The 20,288-nt window shown below is 30.5% G+C and overlaps 2 protein-coding genes and 1 pseudogene across 2 annotated transcripts; 1 reads left to right on the forward strand and 2 right to left on the reverse strand.

Moving 5' to 3' along the window:
• Positions 1–5,075: 5,075 nt before the first annotated feature.
• On the forward strand, positions 5,076–7,087 carry LOC137806224 (large ribosomal subunit protein eL6). Its single transcript, XM_068606218.2, has 4 exons — positions 5,076–5,337; positions 5,965–6,071; positions 6,392–6,573; positions 6,662–7,087. Exons 1-4 carry the CDS (start codon positions 5,084–5,086, stop codon positions 6,815–6,817), a joined length of 699 nt encoding a protein of 232 aa, XP_068462319.1. The 5' UTR covers positions 5,076–5,083; the 3' UTR covers positions 6,818–7,087.
• Positions 7,088–7,424: 337 nt separating this feature from the next.
• Positions 7,425–10,006, reverse strand: LOC137806223 (FT-interacting protein 1 pseudogene; annotated as a pseudogene).
• A 4,456-nt stretch (positions 10,007–14,462) lies between these two features.
• Positions 14,463–17,087, reverse strand: LOC137806225 (RNI-like superfamily protein). The gene is made up of 2 exons (XM_068606219.2): positions 16,309–17,087; positions 14,463–15,787 (listed from the first exon to the last, which is right to left on the reverse strand). The coding sequence occupies exons 1-2, from the start codon at positions 16,516–16,518 to the stop codon at positions 14,579–14,581; spliced, it is 1,419 nt and encodes a 472-aa protein (XP_068462320.2). The 5' UTR covers positions 16,519–17,087; the 3' UTR covers positions 14,463–14,578.
• Between the last annotated feature and the right edge of the window lie 3,201 nt (positions 17,088–20,288).

A 20,288-nucleotide genomic window follows, 5' to 3' on the forward strand; every position in this document is an offset into this window, starting at 1 on the left:
TCAATTTAAAATCTATTTATTAATAAATATTTTTTTATTATTTATTATCTAATTTAGTTAATATAACAACTAATTATTTTTTTCTAAAATTAATTTTTATTTAATGTTTTTTTAGGAGTGAAGCTATTAACTCATATTAGTAAAAAAAATAAAAAAATTACATCTATTAATGAGAAAAACACATTAGTACCTCATTATTAACTTTGTATTGTTTTACACATTGCAAAGTTAAATCCCCAAATATTATACACTTAACCATAATTAAATAGGTAATTAGAGTGAGATTGAACTTAATTGTTTTAAGTAAAATGGTGATTGAAAATGATGAGTCAATGATTTTCACTGTTGGTGAGTCTTTGATATGTTCAAATCAATTCTTGATGTGAGCTTTCATTATAACTTGCAATAACTAACTCACTAAAAATAATATATTCTACAAGTCATTCTTAACATTTCATAGACATTTAATAAATTGTTATTACTAAAAAAAACAAACATATTGCATATATACATTTTTTAATAATGATTTTATCTAATTTTATTTCTTAAATCTACCTTTTATTCTTCTTGTTATTACACTACAAGAAAATCATGAAATAGAAACCAATTTTTAGATACCAAAATAATTAGTTACAATAGAAACTAAAATAGAAATCATTTTAGAAACTAAAAAAAAATTGGTTTTTAAATTAGTTTCTATTATTTTTTATTATTATTAAATAGTTTCTAAATTGGTATCTAATTAGCAACTAAGGTTACTATTGCAACTAATTATTTTGGTTTCTAGAAATTAGTTTCTATTTCATGATTTTTTTAGTGTTATTTTACTCTTTTGAAGCAGAATGATTCTTAATATTCTCTATAGTTTTTTTTTTCTTTAATAAAATGTGAAAGTAAATTGTACATACAGTATTTTTTTTTTAATTATAATTGCTACCTTGAAATTTAAAATCAAAATATCTTTTTTTATATACTGGCACTAATACTCTTGTATTTTTTTAATTTATATATAATTTTGACTTTCACGAACAATATTTTAAATTTTTAGTTAGATCTATTTATATCTCTCATTGAAAATATCACTAAAATAATAATTAATTAATATCAATGAATTTAAATTATATTTTATAATTAAAAAATTATTAATATAAAATAATTTTTATTATTAATAAAAATTTATAAAATAGTTTATAAATTGATATCTAATATTAGATAACAAAGTTTTAGTTACTAACTAATTTAGATTCTAAATTAATCTTTAATGACTAATTTAAAATTTAAAGTAATTAATAACTAAAATTTTAATAACAAATAATATTAGATACCAATTTAAATATTAATTTATAATTTTTTATTAATAATATAAATTATTTTAAATACTAATAAATAATAGTTAAAACCTTAGTAGTTAATGTTAGATAAGTTTAAATATTAATTTATAAATTTTTATTAATAATATAAATTATTTTAAATATTAATAATTATTTAGTTTATAAAATAATATTTAACTTAGTTAATTTAGTTAATATAGTAATTAATTATCATTAATTTTTCAATTTAATATTTTCTAGGTATATCATTGTATTAGGTTAAAGTCTACAAATCTTTTTGTTCTTTACTGTTATACCAATGTTTAATTGTAGTTTCTTTATGATTTTAGTCATGGTTAAAAAAAAAAAAACATACAATGAGTTATTACTATAAGTTGTTGAAATGTCTCAGTTATGTAAAATTTCATTTAATATAAATTTATAAATATAACATGTGAGAAAAACAAAAGTAACAAAAATGATAGTGATAGTTTTGAATGACATGAATGATTTATGCAACTACAAATATGTTTTATGATTAGAATTGTGAGAATGAATTAGTGATGTTTATGTGATATATATAGTTTGCATTTATTGGACTGTGCAAGCATATTGGGGTTAGATTTTTTGAAGAACTTTTGTTGAATAATTTAGAAGATACATTCGATGTGGTCAAGAAATGAAGAGAAACGTGGGATGATAGATGATCATCATGTCGTGCAATTTCCTCTCTACGAGGTTGGGTTGGGTGGGAAATAGTCACATACTAAGGGATTTTCAAACCATTTTCTAATGCAATAATTCACATGCTAAATCTCAAATATTTTGCTTCTATATCAACCTGACACATTTTTCTTAAATGGTGTGTAAATGAGTGTAAGATATTTGTATCGTACAACGACACTCGCATAACACTTGTATGATACGTATTCGTGAAGTGTCTAATTCAAAAAGTATTTGTTGGATTTTTGACAATTCTAGTACGGTTATAACATAATTTTATAAAGAAAAAATACATTGATTTTTTAAAAACTCAAACTTATTGTATAAATTTTTATTATGATTATAAAAATAAGAAACAAATCTTTTTAAACCAATCATAAAAAAACATCGTTTTGCTATAAAAAAAACAATTTGGAAGATACTTGTGTACATAAATCTTTGTTGTCAATTTATATAATTCATAATTATATAATATATAGATATGTGTCTCCGTGTCCTACATTTTAAAGATTATACGTATCTTTGTGTCCATGTCCGCATCGTATCAGCGTACATGTCAATGTATGTGCTACATATCTTCTACCTTTTTTTAGACTAGATTTTGACCTTCTACAATTATAATTTATTTTGTTTTATAATTTGTGCTTTTCATCTTCCTATATTTTTCTTCATTATTTTAGTTTTTATAATTATTAACCATTATTAGCTGTGAGAAGTATATAAATTTAGAAGGCATTATAGTAAAAAAAATCCTTAATGAAATGACATATTATTTTGTGTTTTGTAATTCATCTTATGTTCGTCTCAATCAAACAGTTATGAGATTTGAAAAAGTTGCATATCCTCATTGTAAAAATAATTTGGTATTATCACTTTGTTATGTATTTTTTTTTCTTTCATATAAATTCACATTTCATATAAATTCACATTAAAGATTCATGAAAAAAAAATAATATACAATTAACTTAAATATGTTAAATGTCTTTAATGTTAATTTTATTTTTAATATTTGATTTTGTTAGATATTTAGCGATTCATCTCTATTGAAGGAGGAAGTGTTACAAGAGTTTGGAATTAATGGGCATCATTATTTTTGTGATAGGGTGTTGCAGTGTGTGATTTGGTTCTTATAGTGTTTAAGAATAGTTTTTGTTCTTTTTACAAAAGAATTTTGTTGCTCTAGTGAATTTTATCTTGGTGTGAAGTGGGACTAGATATAGGTATGTTGTGAGTGAACAAGTGTAAATTTTTGGTTTTCTTTAAGCTTTCTTTATCAGTGCACTTTAATTTTTCTAGATAATTACCTGTATTGGTTTAATCAATCGATTGTTTTTAAAATCAATCATTTGTTTTTGTTATCTACAAATTTGTTTGTTTTTCTGAATTAAACAAATTTTGAATTACATAATTCGGAAGCCTTTTTTCAAATGCATGATTAGTTTCTGGATTACATAATTTGTAAGTCTTTTTTACCTTATGAATTACGTAATCTGGAAGTCTTTTTTCATATGCGTTTCCAGATTACATAATTCGGAAGCTACTCTAAAATCCATACTTTTGGATTATATAATTCAGAATACCCTTTTTTAAAAATATATTTTGAATTACGTAATCTGTAAGTTATTTCTGGATTCGAGATTAACTTCCGGATTATGTAATCCAGAATATGAAAGTGGCAGAAGAAGGATAAAAACGTATTTTCATGTTTTGTATAGGTGCCAAAAAAACAATTAGAAAGGACTCTGTTGGCTTATTCTTTTTATTAGTAATGACACTTCTTTTCCTAAAATCCAATAACACTTAACTCCTTTTACACACTTTTATAACTTATTCTACTTGTAAACTAATCAGTTAAAATAGGAGAATTATATTTTTATTTTTCACCTTTTTATTTAATTTTATTTAAATAATTATTGGATTTTATTTTTCACATTTAAATCAATATTTTATTTATTCTTTTGTGTTAATCGTTCAACAGTCTTGAACTTGTACTAAAGAAAAAATTAAAATTTCAAAAAGAGAATTAAACACATTATACTACTAATTCAAACAAAGTTCATTATAAATTTGATAATTATAATTCAAATACTTAATTCTATTAAGATTTTAGTGTGTTGCAAAAAATTAACTTATTACTCAACCAGAAACATAATTATGATTATTAAAGTATTTAGAGGTCAAATTTGGAGAAATTTAAAGTTTATACATAATTATAAGTTTGAAAAGATGAATAGCCAAAAATAATAAGACATATAAATCCAAGTTCACTTTTCTTTCTCCCACCACTTATACTTCAACAAATATTCATCATTTTCCAAATATCATATATTTTAAAGACAAATTGTTTGCATGGAAGAAAAACTTAACTTATTCATAGTTTTTTAATATTTTGATTTATCTTAGCTTTATTTTATGATTAATAATTGTGTTTATGTAAATGTTATTAGTCAATAATAGTATAGAAGGATAACAAAATTTAGAATCTGGGAAAGAGGAACATACTTATTGATATTACAAATTGTAAATATTTTTGTATTTAAATTTTATGATTTTTAAATTATGTGTCTCATTTTTTAAAAATTACGTGTTACACTAATGATGTTATTTTTATATAATTATATTTATTTTAAAATACGATTTTTTAATATGAATCAAAGTAGATACATCACCGTACATATTAAAAGTTTACCTAATTTTTTAAACTTAAAATAATTATATTAAATATTTTAAAAATATATGATTTTTTATTTGGATTTTTTTTATTGGAAAATTATTATTTACATATTTCTAAAATACTAATTAAATACAATATAAAAAGTAGATATTTTAAAGTTATAAAGATTATTAGAGAAGTAGTCACATAAGCTATTGGGTAAAAAAGAAAAAAGCCCAAAGCATTGTTGGGTTAAGTTTAGAAAGCCTGGCCCATTAAGAAGGAAACGCTGCGTTTTAGAAGGGGGTACATAAGAATTAGGGTTTTGCTTGACGAGGGTGAGCAGAAGCGCAGAAGAAGCAAAAGCGCAGAAGAAGCAGAAGGAAAAAGAGAAGCAATGGCGCCGAAGAAGCCAAGAAGCACGTCGAGGAACCCTGAACTCATCAGGGGTATTGGGAAGTACTCGAGGTCCCAGATGTACCACAAGAGGGGCATCTGGGCCATCAAGGCAAAAAATGGCGGCGCTTTCCCTCGCCACGCCCCCACGCCCAAACCCGACGCCCCGGCCCAGAAGCCTCCCAAGTTTTACCCCGCCGACGATGTCAAGAAGCCTCTCGTCAACAAGCATAAGCCCAAGCCCGCTAAACTCAGGTACTTTCCTCCTCCCTCTTATCTGTTTGATGCTTTGATTTGTTTGGTATGATGTATTTTTATGTTTCCCTAATTTATTGTTGTTAGAAAATGTGGAACAAAAGAAGGGTTTTTAGACTTTAGATGCAATGAGATTCAAATTGAACCTATTGTGCTTGTGTGTGTTTTAGTGTTTTGATTTGTTAACTATGATGAGTTTTAAATTCTTCTGTGGTTCTAAATGTTAAAAGTCAAATATATTTTTTGAGATTTAGTGGTCTCGTGTGTGGAATGTATGGAAAAATATTAATCTGTGTTTTTTTTTTGTCTAATGATGAAATCATCCGTTTTAATTATATAAAAGTTCTCATTATTATGGGTTTTAATTTTTGTTTATTGTTTTGCCAATTGATTGATGTGCTTTGATATTCTGGGCTTGTGTTTTTGTTTTTTCGTTGAATGATAAAATGAACTCTTTTCAAGTATATAAGATATCCCACTGTAAGATATCCCACAGTAAGAGTTTTAATGGTGCATTTTGTTTTGTTATTTGAGTCCTTATATAAAAGAAATCCCATTGTAATAGTTTTAATGGTGCATTTTTTGTTGTTATTATGAGTCTTTATATTTGGTGTTTTTCCTCCTCAGGGCTAGCGTTACTCCAGGAACAGTGTTGATCCTACTTGCTGGGAGGTTCAAGGGAAAGAGGGTTGTTTTTCTGAAGCAGCTTCCATCTGGTTTGCTTCTTGTAACAGGTGTGTGGTATTTGTGATGAGATTAATTTATGATAAACTAGTTCTTTACATGATAAGATTTGTTGGTAATCAATTTATCACTCTGTTGTGGTCATTGTACTCCAATGAGTTTATCTGGTTGCTATAGTTTCTCACTTCTGAAACGTAATTGAGTTACAAGGGTTCCTTCTATATGTTGTGGTCTGTTCTTCAACATGCTCAGTTCTGTTTTGTATTATATAATATTTTGGTTACAGTTATATGCTTCCCTTCAATTATTGGTTCTTGCATGTGATTTCTACCAATTGAAATGGGATATTTAATGTCTTTGCGTTTTTTAGGTCCCTTTAAGATCAACGGTGTTCCTCTAAGAAGGGTGAACCAATCATATGTCATTGGTACATCCACAAAAGTGGACATCTCTGGTGTTAATGTGGATAGATTTGATGACAAGTACTTTGCCAAGGATGCCAAGAAGAAGAAAACTAAGGGAGAAGGCGAGTTCTTTGAGGCAGAGAAGGAGGTTGGTCAATAATTAAATTTTAACTTGTCCCTTCTTATTTTGAGCTGCTTATGCGATGCTGATCTTTATTATAATTTATGCATTGTAGGAGAAAAATACTCTTCCCCAAGAGAAGAAAGATGACCAGAAAACCGTGGATTCTGCTTTGTTAAAGGCAATTGAGAGTGTTCAAGACCTGAAGTCTTACTTGGGTGCTAGGTTTTCTTTGAAGGCAGGAATGAAACCCCATGAACTAGTCTTCTAGACTACATAAATTATTAACCTCATTCTGTTTTGTTGAGCCTTTTCTTCCCAATAGTTGCACTGTCCTTTGTACTTTATTATTGTTGAAGTTTTTTCTATCAGTTTTGGTTCTAGTTGTTTTATACATTATCTTAGTATGCGTTTTTGTTTCTACCCATGGTGCTATCGTGCGTATCTAGTGGACATGCAAAGAGAATTTGTTATTCTGTTGCAGTGGATAAACTCACGTTATTTTATGTTAAAATGCGTTTAATCTTTGTTCTTTTTATCATAGTTTGTGTTAATCCTCGAACACTGAAATCGATGAATTACTTTACCATTTAAAATAAGTCATTTTTATGTTTAAATATAGCTGTAGGAAACGATTTTAACTAAAACAATTGTTGGAGGGTCTTGATTTAAAGAGCTAAACAGGTTGTGTTATAAATACAGCTAATCAGTGTGCATGTATTATAAATACAACTGATATTGTTATTACGTTATTTGTGTACGTATCATTGATATTGAGTTGGTAAGTTTACAGAAGTATTAGACTATACAGTTTGAGTTTTGTTTCATAAGTAAAATTCAGAGATGCTAATCTGAATCAGGGATCTAACTTTGTGAAATAAGAATAATGATCTTGAATAGCAGATATTCCGTAACTTAAAACATTAAAAATAAAATTCCACGAAATGAATAAAATGCAGACTGAACTCTTTGCTATGCATCACAACATGCTATCTGTTCTAGCTGGAAGCCTCTTGAAGAAGTTGATGGGTGCAGAAGGAAGTTTGCTACGAAACTTTGGATGCCTTAGATAGTACACAACTACTTTTGGTGGTGTTGCATACAGAACCACAGTTGAACACAAACTGAACACTACGAAGAGGCTGGTGGCTCTGGTGTCTCTCCAACTCAGTAGAGAATGAAACCTCTCCCTGCATTGCTATGTCTGCAACAACTGTTTGGATCCTTCCTGCAACAAATGTGTCAAACTCTTCATCAAGTTCATCAGGGTGAACTGTTTCTGCCCATGAGAGTTTTGTGTCCATATGGGGTGGGTTTCTTGGCCTAAACCTATAGTTCCACAGGCCAATCAAGAACATGTAGAGAAACAAAGTTGGAAGTATCAATTCAAGGTAGCAAATTAGTATTAGGAAGAGAATGTAAACTAGGACAGATGTGACGGGGCTCTTCCAATTGCAAACTTGGCTAAACCACTGCCCCATTGTTATGATGCCAGAGAAAAGTGACATGATGCGGAAGAAGTTGGCTTTGCTTGTTCTCATGCTCCACATATTGGAATCAACATCCAACATGTACTCCACCACTTCCTTCCTGAGGGGAGGTTCAGCTCTTTCAAGCCTCCCGGCCACAATGTTCATGGCTTGGTACCTCAAACTCTCTATTTGGTTAACTGTGAAAGGGCGCAACTAATGCATCTTTGGAAGCAAGGGTTGGCCATAAATGTAAATCATGTTAGCCAGTGAGAGGCTAGTGAACCTCACGGCTAGCTGAAACTCACCCATTTTCTTAACACCATGTGTGTGCAAAACAAGAAGTGGATAACTATGAGTGTATATCCTTTGAGCTTCAAGTGTTGAGAGTCTAATTCTTACCTTTCCAATTCTTGAATCCCTGGCCACAGTGCTTGCAGTGGTTTTTTCACCCCCACATAAATGGCAGTTGTCAAAAACACCAATGTGTTATTACAGAGCAAGGATCATAAACCTCCTATGAGTATTGCTCATTCCATTTTGGACTATGAGTGTCAACAATTGTTCTGGTTCTGACCCATTTTTTACCGTACTTGCCAACACAGTATGCATCTGTGCTGCCATGACCATCCCTCATCTTCATTGGTATGTGTCCTTGTGCTCCTAAGATGCCTACTTCAAGTACCCCAATAGGCTGCTTCCATAGCTGTCTAGCTGTTGGTCTTTGGTCACTTGAGTACAAAGTGGACTCATCAAGGACGTGGTATCCACCTTCAAGGCAAATTCTTAGGTGAATCCGGCTTGAAAATTTAAGCTCATTTCTCCTATCAGCTTCCATCATTCCAAAACCAAACTTCTCAAGATTGAACTAGCGCGAATGAACTGGCCTGTGGTCTAGCCGCTTCTCAAAGAGGGTCAGTGGCAAGATCATCTTCCCAAGTACTTCATCTTTTTAAGGGTGAACACGATCCTCCACAGCGATTGTCAACTTTTCCTCAAATGGTTCAGCCGCCACAAAGACCAAATCTTCATTCCAAAGTGGTGTGGTTGTGCTAGTTGGACATATCTTGGTCTTCAACACCTGGCTCCCTATCTGCACCTTTACAAAAACCTCTGGCAGCCGGTTTCTGTCACTTGGTATCACATCTTGTGCTTCAATGACATTCACCCTGAGATACCACAGTTTTGCTGACAAATAAACCTTTGATCTGGCATTGAAAACACCCTCTCCATACACAGTGGCAGCATCAGAATGCCAAGCCTCTGAGAAGGCCTCATCGGCTTCTTGAGTTCCCATCCACTCAGCAAGCATGATGTCACCTCCTCGTCGATCCTCGAGTCTGTACCACTGAGGAGCCAGTGGACTTTTCTGGGGAACTCTGGTTGGAACCTCATTGAGATCAAATGCCACCCTTCCAATACAATCATCTCTTCCCAACATTTCTTTGTCTTTCACTATGACTTCCAAAACAGAAGATTGAATTCTGTCTTTGGAGAAAGCGTAGACTTGGTTCCATTATGGATTTGTTTTATTCTCTTGATTTGTTCTCCCTTTGTAGTTCCCCAGCTTCACTTCCACGTAAGAATCACAGCTGGAGGTAAGAGTGCTGCGATGAAGATCCTTGGCTTTCACTACCCTAACATACAGATAGAACATCTGCTCAACAAGGTCATGTGTGCTTGTGAATCTTTCACCACCAGTCATCCACCCTCTTCTGGCATTTGGCCACCGCTCCCCCCGACTCGGTCTCCCTCAGATTGTAGTGTTCATCTTGCCCACTAGGATGAACTTGAGGACCAACTGAGTGCATTGTGGCTGGACCACCTCTTTGTCTTCTCTTTATTGGAATCATTTGCGAATGCTGCTTGGTGTTTGTGTAGTTGATGTGTTATCTGTAGGACCGACTCTATGGTTTCTTTTAGATCTTGACCAGTATCAATGCCATTACACTGCTGCTGAGTTTACTTTCTCAGCTCCTTTTGTGATTGATTTTGGGGTGTGCTCTTTGTGATCAGCTTTTGATATTATGTCAGTAAGGTCAATATTTTCTGTGATTGGGGATGGACAATCAGGAAGATTGGTAGTGTTGGATTTGCATTCTTGTACTTTTGGTGAAGTTGGAGATGACAGGTTTTCTAATTCTGAAGTAGGAAAGCTAGAAGGAGCATTGAGATTGGACTTCAATAGTTTGGTGATGGTAAGGTTTTGTTGCATCCAAATGGAATAACAGTTTTTGATTCCAAGTGGGGTTCAGGTTCTTTTGGACTATTCTGGTTCTTTTTAATTGGTTTGCAAACTCTACTTCAACAAATGCACTTGTGATCTCTCACTGTGTTTGGGTATAAGATCATGAGCATCAATGATCTCCACTGCCTCCTTCATATCCTATTCTTCCTTGTAGCTATGCCACAGCAAGCTAAAGCTTATATGGCTGTCCACAAGTAACCCAATATTCGATTCTGAAGCAACCAAATCCTACTTATGAAGGCAAAAGATGGAAGAAAACACAGTGGTGGTGGTTGTCTCACTTTCCTACACAATAGAACTCCTCACACCACCTTGGTTTAAGAAAGGAATAATTTGATGAAGAAGTTGCATGAACTTTACTAGTAGTAATCTAAATATGAAAAAAAAAAACAGAAAATAATGGACAAAAAGCCTCTTGTTAACTCACATGACATATTTTCTGTATGGAGGTTGTAATTATTAGTTTTATCTTAGTGATTATAAAACATGAGAATTGTTACTTGGTATGAAACATGAAAGGCTAAATAGTAAATAGCAAATAGTTTAATTTGTTTTTACTAGGTTTGTGAGAAGGTGATGTAATAACTTAATTTGAAAGGATCAGTTCTTTCTTCAATGTGCAGCAATGTGAAAGAGGAGGAAAAGTGAGTAAAACAGGATGTGAAAGGCAGATTTGAAGCAACAAGAAAGCAAAGGTGGCTTTGCTCAAGTGCTTGTGCTGTGACATTGCTCAAAGATGTTTGCCTTGTGCTGTATTAACCCTTTAAGAATGTATATTATAATTTCTCTCTTCCATCTTCACATGCTTATGTTTTTCAATCCTTGTCAAAATTTGTTCATAGGTGCTTTGGTGTTAACATTTTAGGATGGACAAAGACGAAGGGTGATGCAACAGTTAACAAAAGATGAATATGAAACTTCAAACATAGAAGAAACCAAAAACACACTCTAGAGTTTTACCACACAACAGTTAACAAAAGATGAATATGAAACTTAAAACATAGAAGAAACCAAAAACAGACTCTAGGGTTTTACCACTGTTTGAATTTTGATATATATTTAGTCCTAAAGAATTTCTTATTCAATTCACGTAAACTTTTTGATAAGAAAACAAAGTTGATGCATTGGCAATGACATGATTTTTATAATTCTGGCTAAGATACATAAGCCACTTTATGAAGTTGTTCGTTATTTGCTGGAATGAATATTTGCCTTGAGATTAGAAAGTTTTCCTAATTACGGAATTTATCACGAGTGCAAATGTGATTAGATTGAACTCTGTTCTTGGAAATCACTATTTAATTGGGATACACTAGTAAAGGTTTTAATATTACCATATAATAATAAATTGTTGTACTATGAAAATTGATAAATTTTGAAATAATTATAAAAAAAGGTGTTGTGTATTTCAAAATTAAAAGGGATGCAAAAAGGATTTACATGACGTTAATACAATTTTCCTTATAATATTTTGTTTGGATTAATATTATGAAAATGAATAAATTGATAAGAAACTAAAACAAATAGATTGAAAAATGTGTATCTTTATACGATAAAAGAAAAAGAAAGAAGTACAAAACTTTATCTTTACTTTTTAAGATGAGTAGAAAAGAGAATGAAATAAATAAATTATATAGAAAGTATTATATCAATTAAAAATAGTTATTACTCTATTTTTTAACAATCAATAAATGTAAAAATGAGAAATATTTATACTAAAATAAGTAAAAAATAAATAAATAGTAAAATAGTTACTATAAACTAACGAAATGTATACTTAAGTTACATAAAAAATTGTTGGAACTTAACATTTTATATGAAAGTGCAACTAAAAAGTATATCAATAACCCATAAAATTGACTTTTTACTACAAATATCTTTACTTAACCTTTTCATCCTGACCAAGAACTATCCAATTCAATCATGTATATGTGGTAATAGTAAAACATTACTAAAGAGAAAAAAAAATGGTGACACCAAATTCAAAGGAGAATTTTTTTATTAATTTAATATAATTTTATCTCTTAATTATTAAAATGAATAAAACATAAATTTAGTTAAAATTTGAATTCATTAAAATCATACCATTTTAACATACTTTATTTTAAATACATTAAAATTATTTTATGCCACCCTACTTCTTCATAATAAAGTCGTGATATCTTGACACAATTTAGATAATTTTTTAAAATTTTATTTATTTTTATAGTTAAAATGTAAATAATTTTTAAAAGTTTATTCATTTTAATAATTAAAATGTAAAATTGTAGGAACTTATTAAAAATATCCTAGAAAGGAATGTATCTTAGAAGATGATGAAAAATTGAGGCTATGTAGTAGTTCAAATCCAAAAAGGAGATGATGAGAAACATTAAATTTTGCAGAGTTGAAGATTTTTGGATACCCTTTGAAGAAATGAAGAAACCAATGTTGAAGAAAGAGAAGAGAGGGTTATGAGAACCTCCATTAAAGGCACTGTACCATTTCATCATCAACAACACAACAATCCCTACACCTATAGGATCATAGCTTCACCATCACATTTCACTTTCACCCTATTAAAGTCACAAATAAATTAATAAATAAATGCCATTGCCTCGGAAATCGAAAGGTAGAAATGCCAAAGTCCCATTCTGGATTCTGTTTCCTAATTCTCCTAACATCACAGATGCAAATGTTCATCAAAATATGTATAATAATATTACTGTCCACCAGACACATCAGACAAGAACCCACCAAAAGGACACAAAAAATTAATAACAACTGTAATATTGTAGCATGTGTAGTTAATTCTTCTTGTTAACTGTGCTCGCTACAATTTTTTCCTTCAACTTCTAATACTATAGTAATGTCAAATTTAATCATATTGGAGATCCACATGGAATAATACAATTCATTATAAATAAGTGGGTGCAAACCTCATCACATCTCATCACATAAGTCGGTTTTATGGGGTTCAGTTAGATTTAAAGTTCACTTACTAATATAGTACTAGAGTCATTTCGAGTCTATCCTAACGAGTATTTGTTAGGCTTATCAGATCACCCGCTGTCGGGCCATTATCGGACTACCCCTCATATATTATTCCATTTACGAACTGTCATTCTCGACGTGAGTGAAGTTGCGTTTGAAATTATTTTTTAACCATTTAAAATTGTGTAAGCTACCAACTAATTAAACCTTTTCTCAAACTCAAAATCACTGGAGTGGAGAGTATGAACACATGAGAGGAAGTGAAGTCAGTTTCTCTTAAAGCAACCAAACTTTTTAGAGATGACAACATCATGCAATCCAACCTCTTTTGGTCTCATGTGTTGTTCTTCTGTCAAAAAGGAATTAAACAGGTTGAAATTCTTCACCCTTCATCTGAAAAAGGTGAATTTGTTTATCAACTTTTTTTAAATTGTTTTTTAAATATTGTGTTTTTAAAATTTGTTATATATATATAATTCAAGAAGATAAACAAAGGTTTGCAAATATTTGCATGATCGAAATATGTATATTCACATAACAGTTCAAGACTTTGTATCAAGTGCAACATTTATGCTGCTATTTTTCTTATATTATCCAAGTATGCTCATGAAAAATTGATTATCAAAAGGATTAGGCAACAAGTCCAGGTAGTTAGTTACAAGTAACTCTTGAGGGTCTCTATTCTTTGCACAAAATACAAACAGTGAAATCCAATGATAACTTCAATTATTTGTACGATGAAAGTAAGTGTTACCAGCATACACTGTTAGGTTCTTAGCCTTTACCTGTGGAACTGTAAGGAGATGTGACATTGACATTACTGTTTTCTATTCCATTTGTAGAGTTTCTTGGTTTCTTGTTTGAACATTAGGAAAGCAAGTATTCAGGAACTACTACTAGTGGTTACAATTTATGAAAATCAAAGACTTGAGCTACCCTTAATGCAATTGTAATCACAAATGAATTATAGGATAGTTGTGGGAACTAATTTGTACAAACATTAAAACAGTGAGTTGGAATCATGTTATGGCTGATAAGAACTTCATAAATATCTCTCTATAAGTGTTTTTTGAGGATTGGAGTTTGTCTCAAGTCTTAGACCTATAAGATTCTCAAACTCAACTTATCTACACTTTTATTGAAAGAAAAAGATATTGTATGCAAAATCATTGAATAGAGAAATTAAATTAGATGGTGTATATGGTAAGATGAGGCCAAGAAGCAAATTGAAAAAACACTTTCAACTTGTGTCATAACAAAATACAGAAGAAGTACTACAATACAGGTTGCTGTAACTAATACCCCCTATAAAGTTAAAGCCAAAGTTGAAGTACTATCATGATTAAAGACCTATATAAGAATTTAGGAAGAGAAGCATGATGAATGGAAAAGTCCAGCAGAAGTGATTAGGATCATGGCTCATAAGTCCTGAAGAGGCTATGGAATGGAAAGTCTTGTTCACATTCCCAGCACTTGTATTAGATTCTACCAATTTGATCTCCTGCTGGCATGGTTTTACCCCAAATGGAACATGACTTGTTGGCAATACTTCAAGAGGGTAACAAAGGTTGGGGTTGTTCCAGGCCCCAAAACGTGTTCCCATTTTACCATAAAACTCCATAGAGAATTTAAGCTCTCCTGCAAGATTGTTACCACTAACATAGAGTGCATTGAGGCAAGGAAGAGTTGATAGTTTTGGTGAAAGGTTGCCTGTGAGGTTGTTGTCACTGAGGCCTAGAAATCTCAACCTCTTCAATTCTAATATAGACTCAGGAATTTCCCCTTTCAACCCCATGTTAGAGAGATCCAAACTGACCAAGTTATGAAGGTTTTCCCACTTTAGGGTCCTGATATCTCCACCTATTGCATTCTTGGACAAAACCATTTCCTCTAAAGAATACATCTCTTGAATACTCAATGTCAATCCACCAGAGAATCTGTTATCTCCAAGGTCCAAAAGGGACAAATTCTTAAGATAAGCAAATTCTTTCAACAGATTCCCCTCCAAATGGTTATTGCTCACATCAAGCTTCAAAAGGGAAGTTAAGCATCCAAGTGTCAAAGGTAAAGACCCTGATAATGAATTTCTACTTAAATCAAGTATTAACAAGTCACCCAGTGCACTGAAAATATCTGGAATATGTCCAATAAAATTGTTTTCTGCAAGAACAAGCCGCTTCAACTTGTTCAGGTTGCCAATATCTGGTGGAATTTCACCAGTTAAACTATTTTCTAATAGTACTAGGGACTGAAGCTTCTTGAGGACACCAAAACTCGAAGGAATTTTTCCAACAAGACCTGTGTTTGATCTAAACTCAAGTGATTCTAAGCTGCCAGCCAGATTTTCCCAGTTTGCATTGGGGATGGTAACCTGATGCCTGCGTTGTGATTTAAAGCATTTGAATAGGGATAGAGATTTAAGGTGCTTCAGCTCAAACAAATGTGGTCTGAATTCCAAATTTTTTGCACATCTTAGAGAATTTTCGTGGATTGGTCCAATGTTCAAGACAGTAACATACCAAAATCCATCAAACAGATCACAAGAAACCCCCTGCAGCAGAAAACAGTACCAAATATAATTAAACAGTATTTTAAGATCATGTACTGTTTTGGAATATTTATAACTTCTTGTAAAGAAATTTGTAAAGAGAACATGGCTTAATAGAAAACAGATATAGTGAATACTTAATGCATGCAATATTTTACAAGGACCAGTTTCAACAATTGGAAGAAAAAAAAGACAAAAATAACTGATATTCGTACTTTGAAGCTATCATTTTGTAAAAAATAAATCTTTAAAGAAGAATAATTTTGGACTGTGTATAATTGGAAAATTTGAGCCAAGTGATTTTCTTTTCTTTTCTTTTCCGATGGTTGCCTGCAGAATGCCAAGTTCACCTCAGAATTCATATGATAGTTTGAAATTCTTGAATGCAAGGATGGTCTCATAACTTTAACCAGAAATGATTAAAATGTGCTACACTTTTCCATAGCACAGTATAAAGGTAGTTGCTAGGAATTTTTTTCACTATGATGTGTAAGTTACTCAGATGGGTCAAAACAGAAAAGCACCTGAATAGGAGTCCAACCACAAGGATCTGGATAGAGATCTGAGCCATTCCACCAGTTACCAACAAAACCTTGAATAGTGGAGAATAGAGCATCCCTCTCAGCCTTCTCCATTGGAGCCGTGTCAAGTTCTACTTGTCCATGACACCTAGCACTCAGAGAGATGATGAAGAGAGAAATGATGGCATGACCAAAAGCCTTGAAGTTCCTCATGAGTTAATTGAGTGAAAGCAGCAGTATCATGAACAGGATAAACTCAAGGTGCTGAAGAAGCAAAATTGATGAAACAAAAGCAACCAAAAGGAGCTAATTTGGTTTGAACTCTAGCGCACAATTTGCATTGTGGTTTTCATAAGCAATTTACTTTTTCACATGGAAACAACATCCAACTAAATTACAAGAAAAAGGACAGACAAAGGAGGAGGAAGAGCAGGTCACTTACTCCCTCAACAGTAACCAAGCACATCAAGACAAAACAAATACCAATGGGTCCCTACTGAAAGCTAGGGATATTTTGAAGTATTTTGATAAAACAAATGGAGCAGATTCTAGCATCAGGAAAGGAAGAACAGGATCCTGAAATTGTGTTCAAATCTTAAGAGGAAAAGGAGAAAAACTATGGTAGAGGAAAAACAAAACCTGACTTCTTTTCTTCATTGTGTTTATGGAAAAGCTAAGGAAGTATATAGCAGATACAAGGGAACAACAACACAAGATGTTATGTTAGCACAGTTCTCGAAGCTCAAAGTCATAACATTAAGAACTCTAATATGGCCAGAGCCTGTATCAAGTGACTGAAGGCCTATATATAAGATGAAAGCGAAATCTGGTCTGAAAATGGCACACTCTTTCTGATTCAATTATTGAATGCCACATTATTAGTATTATTATCATGGTTATCAAGGCACTGGTTATGGAACCAATGAATAAAGAAAAATATTTAAGATTTATGTTGGTGTTCCATTACAAGTCATAAAAGAGTATGTTGTTTATACCAATACCTCAGATACTGGTTAGCATTTTTCAATCAATAAAAGTTCTATTTAGTATATCAATGTAAAAACTTCCAACTAGTTACTTAAGAATAGATTATTTACATTGAGAACACATAAACTACTTCCTCATGTTTATAGTTATTATCTTGAGTTGAGTAGATTCTTGAGTCTGATAACCTTGATATTGAGTAGATTCTTGAGTCTGATAACCTTGATATAAACATCTTGTTAGATTGGTTAAGGGTGTTGTGAAAAATTGAAAGTATGATTTAGGGAGATAGATGGAGAAAAGTGGTATTAGGAGGGGACCATGATGCATGGAAGAAATGAAAGGTGCATGTAAGTGCATGCAAGACAAAGTAGGCTTTTATCTGTTATTGCCTTGTTGTCTTGTTTGGTGGTGGTGGCCTGGGGGGTTTTAACAGCCCTCTGAAACTGCAGAGGGTAAAAAGGACAAGAGATCACAGAGGCTTTGAAAACTGAAGCTAACCATATTGCTTCATTGCATTGCATTGCGGTTGGATCATGAGGACCACATTATTTTGTACCAAAAAAACCACTTCACAAGACTCTTTGCTTATGCTCAAAATTTGTAGTCTGGGGTGTGAATGCAGTTCCTGTCTCAGCAAAAGAAGAACAAAATTGACACTAATAGTATTATGGATTTGTTGCTTCCCATGCTTTCTTCAACATTGTTACATGATTTCTTTAGTTTTTGGTAAACTGTTGCATGATTTATAAAATGTAAATAATCATTGAGTTTCTGTCTCTTTTGTATGTTTTTATGCTGAGGAAGAGTTTTTGCTTTTTTTTATTACATTTTCACATAAAAGGAAAATTTTCATGTTTTTATTTTCTAACTGGTGTTTTCATGTATAATGCTTGAAGTACAAAAATTACTTGTACCAACTCAGATTAATTTAAAGCTCTGCAAATATTGGATATGGTTTTGTTCTTTTGTAACTTCATGATTTTGCAGTGACTTAATTGGCTACTTTTGAATTCGTGTCAATTGATAGATTTTATGCAAACTAGTTATGCAGCATTATATTGAGTTGCATGTTAGGTAATGAGTAATAACTATTCTTTTCTATATAACTATTTTGTAAAATATTATAAATTATTTCAAATTATATGTCAGAAAATTTTAGTTATTATTAAAAAAAAGTTGTTCTAGAAAAAAAATAACAAATAATTGAATTAAACACATTATTTCATAATCGGTTTTTTCCATTTTTTTTGGTAGATAGTGTAGTTTCATTTGATATTTGGTAAAAAAAAAAAACTATTTTAAAATTATGAATACATTGAAATTTGTTGATTTTAATTTTTATATTACATATTGTATTTTATATGTACGATTTCTGTTACCAATTTTGGAATAATTTTTCTTTTTACCTATTTCAGAAAATATCAAATAAAATTACATATGTGAAAAAAACCTCCACAATATCTTATGAGTATATACTTCTTTTTCACTCTGTAGTCACCTAGTACATAATACTGGTGGGTATATTAATTACCTTTAATAATGAATACATTTATATTTCTACTTTTATTTATTAAATGTTGTGTATTATTATTTTTATTACTATGTATTAATTGAACAATATGTATATATATGAGGTTTTTTAGGTTTAATAGTTTTTTCATATTATTATTAAAATAAGAAAGTTGTGGAATTGGAGAGAATGAAAAAGACAAAAAAAAGAGGAGAAAAGGGTAAAGAATCCTATCTAAGGGCCAAGTTGCAATAAGTTAAGGCCTAACCCTAAAAATTAGGTTGAAAGGTCCTTTTCTTCCCTATACCCTCTCGTGAGTAATTTAGAGCCAGAAAAAAATAAATCATAATAACTATGTAATTTAATCATTTTTTTTTCTTTTACTTTAAACCCAATAACAATGTTATTTAAATTAAAGTTTAATCACTTTATTTGCTTAGGTTTTATAAACTTAAATTAAGTCGAAAAAGCAAACTAAATAAAACTTATATTATATTACGTTACAATTTACGGTTGTTTAATAAGTATTGCAGTTAAGGTTATGTAAATTATTTTTTTTATGAAATTTAATTTATAAAATTGGTTTTGAAGTAAGAATATTTATGTTCGATTGCGTTTTTATTCTATTTTTTTAGTGTTTTATCTAACGCAAAAGTTATTTATGTTTATTTCATTTAGAAAAGAAAGTGAACCAAACAAAAATAAACAAATGGAAAAAAGGAATGATGTTTATGTTTTTCAGTAGGGCAACAAAGTAAAGAAAAAACTTATTTTTTTTCTCTCTGGTTTAATTATATAGAGTGAAAGGGAAAAAAATGTATTTATATACAATGGTATAATTATTCCTAATAAAAGTAAGTTGTCTAAATATGATTTAGTACTTTTATTAAAAAAAATAGTACTTTATGTAAAAATGAATAGCTTCTAGAGGCACACATATATGTTTTTTATATTTATTTCCTTTCTTTTAAGTAGAAAATAGAGGAACGTTATTTAAATTGTTTTCTTTGCTTTTTTTTTCTTTCCTATATTTTTCTATCTACTTTATGAAAAGCGTTGAAACATTAGAAAATTTCCATCATATCATTCAAAACTACCCTTAATTATTATTTGTATACACATGAAAGAATAATAATATATTTAAAATAGAAATAGAAATACCATATATAAAAAAGTAATAAAATTATAAATAATAATGATAATAACTAAAATAATAATAATAAAAATAAATATAAATATGAATTACATATTTAATATTAATTAAAATAAATTTATTAAATAATAATATTAACAATAATAAAAATTAATTTTTTTTATTTGATTTTATGAAAATATTTTTTACATATAATTATAAAAATTTAATTAACTAAAATTTATACAAAAATATCTCATAATTTATTATTTAAATATTTTGTAAGAAAAAGGTAAATTTGTAAACTTACATTTTACACATTTACAAATAAATAAAAATCTCCTTACAACCATC

The sequence above is a fragment of the Phaseolus vulgaris genome, chromosome 3 (genome assembly GCF_051622355.1).
Source record: "Phaseolus vulgaris cultivar YP4 chromosome 3, ASM5162235v1, whole genome shotgun sequence".
In the NCBI taxonomy this organism is placed as follows: Eukaryota; Viridiplantae; Streptophyta; class Magnoliopsida; order Fabales; family Fabaceae; genus Phaseolus; species Phaseolus vulgaris.